The 10,475-nt window shown below is 32.6% G+C and overlaps 1 protein-coding gene across 2 annotated transcripts in view; it reads right to left on the bottom strand.

Moving 5' to 3' along the window:
- Positions 1–6,714, bottom strand: part of LOC126885211 (pyruvate kinase-like) — a 62,376-nt gene extending 55,662 nt beyond the window's left edge. The window contains exon 1 of one of the 2 annotated variants that reach the window (XM_050651664.1): positions 6,478–6,714. In XM_050651664.1, the coding sequence (XP_050507621.1) occupies positions 6,478–6,504 (27 nt within the window). In that variant the 5' untranslated portion in view covers positions 6,505–6,714. Of the gene's footprint in view, positions 1–896; positions 1,139–6,477 lie in introns of those variants that run through there. The other variant, XM_050651665.1, reaches the window with a different exon arrangement.
- Between the last annotated feature and the right edge of the window lie 3,761 nt (positions 6,715–10,475).

Raw genomic sequence — 10,475 nt, 5'->3', positions numbered from 1 at the left:
ACTAGAAATAAACAAACCACGCCACGTTGAATGTTAGAAGGAGCACTCCCAAATCATGATTTACAAAGTTTATACATAGTAAATCATGATTCGGGAGTGCTCCTCGTAACATTCAATGTGTCTTGCTTTTGTTTATTTCTATACTTTGTTTCACGTTAAGAATAGAATGTTACGTTCATGGAGATCAGTGTTGCCATACCTCTTGGGCATGGGTGGCTACTCGACTGCCATTATACGATTCATTCCAATCAGTACGGCGTGGCATTGGTGTGCTTCCATCATCCATAAGAAATACATGGGGCTATCTCTGCAATGTTCTATTCTTAACGTGAAATGCTCTATAGTGCGTCTTTATTGTGATTTTAGTATAGTTAAATATTGCCGCCACACACTATCAGGTACTAACTGTTAAGGTGTACCTTATAGTGAGTGGCCACCCTGACACTGTTCTAGCAATAAACGAAATCACCTTTTGTGTCCTATTTATCTCAAAGTAGTGCTCACTTCATGGTTCTTCTTTGACTTACTGGATCCTAACCTATAGTTTGAATCGAGGTTTGAATGTTATATGTTTTTATAAAACTTAACCATCAGTCTTTAAATAACTTCTCATTGCATTTCAATATTATAGTCATTTTGTATCCTTATGGTTAAAGGTAACAACCAATTAATTGTAAAAAATGCTGAACTACACCCAAGGGATTCAACTGTAATGATAGTTGTAATTTAAAAAGGAGTGAACCGATTACATAATTGTATAATCATCTAATAAAACTATCAAAAACTATCTCAACCGGAACCTGCGCACCTATAAGAGACTTTTTATTCAATAAAAACCAGAGTAAAAAATCCATGGTAAAAAGTCTACAAGTGTTAAAAAATGCAAAGTGTCTTACCTTAGGAGATTATTACTGATACACTTGAAGAATCTTAGAAAGGAAAACGATGGAAATCAGTTACTTTTACACGTGAGAGCCGGCACAAATTCTGCAAAAATTCTTAATTATGTACCACCTGACTGACCCAGTACTCCAGTAGAAAGAAAAGGTCAAAGTGGTCAAAGCAAGGCCAAAATAAATGTCATCGACTATGTCATTGGAATTTAAGTTATCGACAGAAAAAGAGTATGCCTATCGATGTAAGTTAAAAAAGGAAATAAAATAAATAGATATCAATCAGTTTAATCAATCTCCAATCCAAGCATTTATTCGCGTACTACTTACTTGTAAATAAAAGCCTCTCGGTAACGACGTCACCGGTTTGATTAAATTTTTCAACATGTTTGGGATAAAAATCAAATTCTCCCGTAGGTAGGTACGTTTAATTTTCGATTTTTCGTATTATATTTTGGCGTAATAGTGGTAATAGCGATATACGAATAGTTAAGTCTAACGTAGTTGCTGGTTCATATATCAAGATATAAAAGCTAATTTGAAAATTGTTAAAGCAATTAAATTAAAATATTGTATTAATATTTACATATTTATATTAAAATTAGAATATCACGAAACGCCCGTCTACGCAGTCAAATAAAAATCATGCTATTTGGAGTCACGTTACGATGTCAGATTTATCTCCAAGACATGCTTGATGATTCACATCATTTATATAATACACGTATAAATATCAGCTTGTTTGTATATGTTTAAAATTATCATCATAGAAGAACGTGAATGAAGCACCGGAACATTTGATAAATTATGTAAGTACTCATTGTTGATAACTACATTGTAAAACATTTTGTGATAAAAATGAATTGTGATCTAAGATCACTGCATGTGTGATAACTATAGATCATAATAAAGAATGGTAGATAAAAAACCGATCAAAGTTATCCAAAATATCCAAAGAGCTTACATAAAAACATGATAATTATGATGATCCTACAAAAAAGTAAAATGTTTTCAAAATGATTTCAGAGCTTCCTTGATTTTTGAGCATGATTTTACGTAGATGTGAAGATTAATCATATCAGACAATGAGCAGTAGGAGAACCTTTTGATTATTATACACTACAGACTTTGACATATTCGTTTAGCAAAGAGATGGACCATAAAAATAAAAGCATACTTTTTGAAAGTTTTTTAAAATGCATTAAAATAAAGGGACCTAATACTAATATCCTCGCCAGATGTAGGCAACACGTATAGCATAATAGCCATTTCTATCAAGGGCGGATCCAGGGAGGGGGCCATGGTCCCCTCCGAGAATTTAAAAAAATATAAATTTAAATATTTGCAGTTCAAATGTTGTTAGTTTCAAATACATATATATGTACAAGACAGAGGATAAATATATGTCTTCTGGACTAGAATTCAACAAAAGCAGTAACGGAAGCTTTTAAGACCGACATAGGATGTTTTGTAAATTAAAATGTTGATAATTTCACAAAGTGCCCATTGGTAGAACGACCTTGGCAGCCATCAAAATCGTATCAATTTCCCTATTCTGTACACAAGAAGATTAAAAAAGAAATGCGAAGCGTTACTTGGGTCACCATCACTTAGAAAAAACGGGTTGTTTGGTACTTTCGCACATAAAGGCATTGTTTTGCAAGTATTGCGTTTTATTTTTCTAATAAAAAATATGGTCACAATAAAGGGATGACAGCCCAAAGACTTGTCACGAAACCTTTAATATCTTTCGCCAAACTCATGGGCAAAGACCAGTGGCGACGCGTGACTTTTTCTAAAGTGTTACCAAAACCAGATATTGAATATATACCAGATATATTATATATTATCTATATATATAATGTATTTTATAAATATTTTTATATATACAGTGTTCCCATACATCAAAGTTTGTTCGACTAGACACCGTGAATTTTCAGCTTGCTATTAATCAACTTTTTTTTGGTACGCGGGATCCAGGTCTATTATAAAAATAGATGAAATAAAATTAAAAATTAAAAATTTAAGAAATTATATAAAGTATCTACAAACTAAAAACATATTTGTTGTTTTTAGGTAAAATATGTATTATATCACCTTTATACTTTATTAAAAAACCCAAATTGTATAATTAGTATACTAATCAGTACATTCATTTGTCATTTTTAGCCTAAAATATTAAATAATTTTTATTTTATTGATTATACACTACAATGTACTGTATATAGTATTTTTACTACAAAAGCGTTATTACGTAGGTCAAAATTTTTGACGTAAGAGAACTGTCAAAACATTAGAATGTGACTTTTCATCATTTCCATGTTTATAATAAACATGGCAATAATGAAAAGTCACATTCTAATGTTTTGACAGTTCTCTTACGTCAAAAATTTTGACCTACGTAATATCGCTTTTGTAGTAAAAATACTATAATCAATATTATTATATGTCATATTATAATAATGTTGTTGTTAATTAATATATTTCGACAAGTAATTAAAATCGATTAATATGATTTATATAGGATAAAAAGGTATAGATATATTATCTGTATAATAAGCAAGTACAGTTACAAGTTATAAACTAATAATTAATAATGCATATTATGCAATAATCGAATCCAAAGGGCCGGCACGGTTAACTAACCGGAGTTTAATCGAGAAAATACCGGCCCTAAGAATAACAGACTTCATAAATGGAATTATAATTATTACCTATAATTATAATAATAATTAAAATTGCATTTATTAAGTCTGATATTCTTACGGTCGGTATTTTCTGTCCCGATAGACACTGGCCCTACCTAGCGTCACCAAATTAAAATTTGGTAACACCAATACGCGGTTTTAAGATTGCGTCTCAAGGCCGCGTCTCACCATCAAATAATTTGAGCAAACTGCGGAAGTACGTCAAAGTGACGTCACAATTGCAGTTTTTTTGAAATTCTAAAAATCTGTGCTGTCACTATCAGTCTAGTTTGATCAAATTTTTTGTATTGAGTTGTCTAACTTGTTTGTACTTTATTTAAAATTAAAATTTTTCATTATTATCCACAATGAACACTCAGGATGTGACGTCACTAACTGTCACTTTCAGTTTGCTCAAACCAATTTGATCAACTTATTTGATGGTGGGACGCGGCCTTCACCATCAAATAATTTGATCAAACAGTTTGAGCAAACTGCGGAAGTACGCCAAAGTGACGTCACAATTGCAGTTTTTTTGAAATTCTAAAAATCTGTGCTCTCACTATCAGTCTAGTTTGATCAAATTTTTTGTATTGTGTTGTCTAACTTGTTTGTACTTTATTTAAAATTAAAATTTTTCATTATTATCCACAATGAACACTCAGGATGTGACGTCATTAACTGTCACTTTGTCTCACTAACTGTCAAGTTTGATCAAATTATTTGATGGTGGGACGCGGCCTTCAGAGCCATCGTCCCCGCAAAATTTTCAGAGACGATCCAGTCAAAGATCCTACTATCGTTGCCACTCACAGAAGTGGTAAACGGCGCGGCGCACGGTAAGGGCACAGTATAATAAATATGGAACCTCTTTATACTGTGGTAAGGGCGTATTATAATAACGTGCAACCGATTATACATAAACTCGCTGATATTTTCGTGCATCTAGTTGGCTATTTTACTGAATTAGGTAGATACTATTAACAAATATTTCTATTTTTAAAAAATATAAATGGAATTATTTCATAGTAGTCATAAAATATTTATTTACAAATTTTAACTGTTACCAATGGTAACAATGGTTACATGGACGCTTCGCCAGTGGCAAAGACGGAGCCATACAAACCCATAAAAAACATTATATTACAAGGAGTGCCTTCAGGTTGGGCTAGATTTTCTACAAAGTTATCGCAACCCGCAAAAGTCAGTCATTAACCAGATAGATTCTCAGGGATCTAAACAAATACAAGAAAAAAGAGAAAGACTACGACCAATAGTGTTCTTAGGTCGACAAAATATTCCTCGAAGAAGTCATCGTGATGATGACCTTCTGCTTCTGGACGAAGATGCTGGACCTAGCAATGAGGGGAAGTGTTAAGGTTTAAAATCGCATCAGAAGATTAGTCTCTGAAACAACACCTATCCACAGCATCTTCCCGAGCAACATACATTAGTACCACCAGTCAAAATCAATTAATAACATGTTGTGGTGAAGAAATAATTGAACACATAATGAATCAGGTTCAAATTGCAAATTATTACTCTGTTACATTTGACGAAACGACCGATGTGTTCCACGTGGAACAGCTTTCTCTAAATTTAAGATGAGAGGCGAGACTCTGTAAAGATCTCCTCAACAACCTGGCAGAAGACAATGAAGTGTCATGAATATGGGTGCCTGGTCATGAAGGGGTGCATGGGAACGAACGAGCAGATATGTTAGTTAAACAAGGCTCGAGATAAACTTTTGAAGGCTTAGAACCTTTCTGCGGCATTACTAAAGATGCTACGAAAAACAATAAGGTTCAGAAATGGCTGATAAAGAATCATCAAACGAAATGGAGTGCCACTCAAGAGCAAATCCAGAATAAAAAAATAATCAAGAATATTGATGAAAACTCTGGAACAGTTTGATGAACCTCAATAAACGAGAGATTAAAACGGTCATTGAATTAAATGTTAAATGATGACTGGACATTGCTGTTTAAGAAATCACCTATACAAAAACTAGGCAAGGTGAATAAACCATATGGTACAGAAAGTGCAAAATGGAAGAAGATACTGCCATACACATACTATGCCATTGCAGTGTGCTAAGTGATGTAATGCAGGAATTCACTGGTCAACATAGGTTTGAACCAGAAAGAGATCCTAAAACTACCAATAAGAAAAATGTTGGCATTCGTTGAGGCCACAGCACCTTATATTAGAATTTAACGAAAAGAAAACAAGGTCTGATACAAAGGTCTTATGCACAACACAAGTGCCAGAGACAAACGAGTCTGGCCTGAAGAAGAAGAGAACATGATAAATCGATAGCGACGTCACTAGATTCACTAAGTCAGGACAACAGAAAAAATTCAGCAATTTTCTTCTTTTAGTAACGACGAAAACATATTACCATAATCAGGCGCGGATCTAGAAATTCATAATAGGGGGGTCAGACGTACCGCAAATATTTTATTGTCCAGATTTAGCCATACGATTCACACTTACTCTAAGGATAAAATTCAGTCATCTCAGATACCTATGGAATCAAAAGAATTGAACTCTGGTTGACAGAAAAAAATAATAAATAATAAAAAGAATACTTATATTGACTAAATAAAATAGGGGGGTCCATGAACCCCTTGACCCCCTCTGTATCCGCGCCTGACCATAATGTATTTACCATTTGAGTTACTTAGGTACTTCCTATATTCGGGCATTCGGCCAATGAAAATGCGGAAATAAAAGGTCAATTAATATATAAGAATATAAGTGTGACTCAACAAAGTATGTAGATATTACTTTTATGGATAAAAGTTTCTTTTGGCTATATTTTACACAATCATTAAATAACTTTTGAAATACCCATTGAAAACATAGAGTAAATTATCAAAGAAAATCATGCTTACCCTTCCGGTCCTGACAATAGCCTTCATGTTTGAATTTTCTTTCCTAGAACCTTACCCACTGAACTGAAGTCTACCAAGTCACTGACTGACCTTCCAGCTTTGACTTTCGTCAAATATATAGAAAGGTTAAACCTGTATCCTCTTATCATCACTCTTTAACATTCATATTATATTTTACTAGTTCTTTTACTGATAAGAAGACCTACTTGAGATATATACGGAATATCTTTGTAAAGATTATTAAAAATAAATATTTTGTTTAATCTTGTGTTTTTATTAATTGTATTATACGGTTTTGCAAAAGCTGATAGGCTGATAGATTCGTGCATTTTAAAAAGAATTAAAATACAACCTAAAGTTTAAACAATTCTCAAAAGTAATTATTAGATGGCTGCTATATGCACCTATTATAGATAAAATAAATATTTAACGACCTAGTTAAAGCACGAAATAATAATAAATAATTATAATGTTGAAATTCTCAACAATTTTTAAAATATCCAACAATCACTTGCGATATCCAAAATCCCTACATAGAAATTTTGTTTTCAAGTTAATTCATAGATGGCAGATGAGCTAAAGGTAGCTATAAAAACAGATTAGATTTATGATTATGGACTTCTCACCATAATAAAAAATATATTTCAATATTTATTTTGCTACTATGAGACTAATAAAACAGTTATTAACTGTAATAAGTACGAAATTATTTTTTCAGTGTGTCTAAATTTTTCCATTAGACTTTTATTATTTTCCTGTACTGCCATCTACCACAGAAGAAACCAAACTTTCAGCCTCCTACCTGCATTTTAGTTATTTAATTTTAAATAAGCTATAAAATAAAATATGAAATAGCATTTTCTTTGTGTCTGAATTTTTAAAATATCTTTTTCAAATGTTGACTTAGCACTACATATTGTCCAAATTTAACACTTCTTATCTTTCAGTTTGGTTAAAGTTAGGACACATTTTCAACAGATTTTAAAATTTTCTCATAGATGGCAAAATTGGTGTAGTTTTTAGATTTGATTTTAGATGAAGAAAATCTTTTTATCTCAATGCCTAACCTTCTCTTAGAATATTTAAATCCTACTTTCCAATCATCGCTGTGATTTTAGTAAATATTTTAAATAATGATCCTTGCTAATTTTTTAGCAATGAATTTTTAAAATGTAAGGCCATGGTGATTGATACCGTCAGAACCATTTTGTAGAAAACTTTCTTACTGAATAGTAAATCTCAACACCTTTCTGACGGTCAGTCATAGGTGACGCTAGTTTACCTATTCAAAAAGGGATTTTTTACTTTTTTTTTTCTTAGAAACTCTTCAACTTTAAAAAATTATTTAAATATTTTTTAAAAGTTTTCTAAAATGTTTTTTAAATTTTTTAAATGTAAGGCCTAAACATGGCGAGCGACACAGTTAGAACTATTTTGTAGAAAACTTTCTTGCTAAATACTAAATATCAACCCATATTTTTGATAGTGAGTCATAGATGACGACAGTTTACCTATTCAAAAAGGGACATTTTTGGTATAGTATACTTATATTTTCCTTTTCTTTATAATAAACTTTAAATCTTCATAAGAAAAATTTTTGGACCATAATTTTAGAAAAAAAATATTGGACCATAAATTTTAATGCTGTCAACATCTTCGGGAGCTCATTTGATAGATATTTCTGAGTACTTTAACAGGTTGATTGCCACAAAAAAATGTTTAAAAAAGTCCCTGGTGCCAAGTTGAAAAAAGTTCATCTGCCAACCAACTGAAATACTTGCATTACTAATGTTTTACCAATTTTGTTTATTAGTCATCCAGATTTTTGGAAAAATATGTCAGCGGTCGAATACGACCGCCGGGGCGAGGGCGGCATACTTATTTCCGTGGTGCCAAGCGGTCGGTCGGGCGGTCGTTCTGTTCATGATGAGACTTGTTGTCAGGGCCCCCGCAAGGCTGATTTGCGCCCGCGTGAGGGACATATCTTAGCGCCCTTTCAATCTACTATACAGGGTGAGTGGGAAGGAACGCACCAAACTTTAACCCTTAACTGGTCCGGTACTGTAGCAGTAGCGTAACTGGTCCGGCGTCGTCTGCGAAACTACTGTTTTCAAGAAAGCCAAACAACACTCAAAAATAATTTTTTTATATAAATAAATGTTACAAACATACCTTGATATGTTTATATAAGAGTGAACGTATTAAATTTGGGCGTTACTTGGGTTAAGAAAAAAATATTAAAATAAAACTGAAATCCGCACAAATATTTGTGAAAAAGTACATAGTTTTGTAAAGTAAATAAAAAAATATAAAAAACAACATGAAAAACAAAATGTATTGCTAGGATAGATGTTCAAACTGCACACTAAACCAAAAACTAGGTAAAATAAAAATCGATCAAAAATGTTTGTTTCCAGCATCAGTCAAACTTTACCTATTTTATATGCAATTTTTACATAGGTAGTGGTTTTGTACATCCCAAACAAACAGGCTTTTTGCAACGCAAGCACAGGTATTTTGTCAGCCTGCGCTTTCTACAAGGTCATAAACTGCAAATCTTGCGTTTTTCTAAAATAAGAACATCCTCTTGTTCTTCTTGAACTCCAAGTATGAACACAAAAAAGTGACACCAACGGTCCGGCGTCGTATCTGAAGGCCCCGTCTCACCATCAAATAATTGACAGTTATTTGATCAAACTTGACAGTTAGTGACACAAAGTGACAGTTAGTATGTATAGTTTGTGTCACTAGTCAAGTTTGACTGTCAAGTTTGATCAAATAACTGTCAATTATTTGATGGTGAGACGGGGCCTTGAGAAACTACTCTCAACCTAACTGTTGCGATAACTTTTTAGGAACTGAGATAAACTTGTCTCAAATACACCCACTTGTCAAGCTCCAATAGTTTAAGGATTAGATAGAACGACTTGCCTGTGGGCGGTGCCAATTTCCAACAAAAAATAATCAAAATTATTGAATCGTCTGTCAGACGACGCCGGACCAGTTAAGGGTTAAGAATATACATAAAAATAATGAAGAATAACTCATATGTTATTCGATTTTCATTTGTTTCCGAGATACGGGGTGTTAAAAATTTTCTTACAAACTGACGATTTATTTATTGCTCTAAAACCGGTTGAGGTGTGCAAATGAAATTTGGTGGGTTTTAAGACATAGTTGGTGCACATGTTTTGACACACAATTAAGAATTTTATATTCACCATTGGCGCCCGTACGGGTAATAGTCTGAAATTTTTGGGTATTAGTCAAAAAAATAGTACGCCACTGAGATATTTCAAATTAAAAATTATTTTTTAATTCCCTATTCAATTTCTGAGAAACAATCTATCTTCATATTTGTTCATACGACGCTTCGTTTCCATGCAAAAATAAAATATCTTAACGCTTACAAAGTATTCGAAATAAGTTTCTACACATTCATGTAGATTTGTAGATGAAACTTCGTCGAAAACTTTGTAAGCGTTAAGATGTTTGATTTATTGCATGAAAACGAAGCGTCGCATGAAAAAAGGGAAAATAGATTTTTTGTCACAAATTGAACGAGGAATTCAAGGAAGATTTTTAATTTGAAATATTCCAGTGGCGTACCATTTTTATCTTTAAAAAATTTCAGACTATTACCCATACGCGCGCCAATGGTGAATATAAAATTTTTAATTGCATGTCAAAACATGCGCAATAACTATGTCTTAAAACCCACCAAATTGCATTTGCACACGTCAACCGGTTTTAGAGCAATAAATAAATCGTCAATTTGTAAGAAAAATTTTAACACCCCGTATCTCGGAAACAAATGAAAATCGAATAACAGCATATTATGAGTTATTTTTGAATATTTTTATTTATCTTATACAGTCTTAAAGTTTGGTGCGTTCCTCCCCACTCACCCTGTATAAAATTAATAAATATTTTTGAAAAATTTAAACCCAGAATGAAAGACTACATACATTATTACTGAGGCCGAAAGTCCTTGAAAA

This window comes from Diabrotica virgifera, chromosome 5, assembly GCF_917563875.1.
Source record: "Diabrotica virgifera virgifera chromosome 5, PGI_DIABVI_V3a".
In the NCBI taxonomy this organism is placed as follows: domain Eukaryota; kingdom Metazoa; phylum Arthropoda; class Insecta; order Coleoptera; family Chrysomelidae; genus Diabrotica; species Diabrotica virgifera.
Note: the sequence above shows the minus strand (reverse complement) of the source record. Positions and strands in the feature narration are given on the sequence as shown.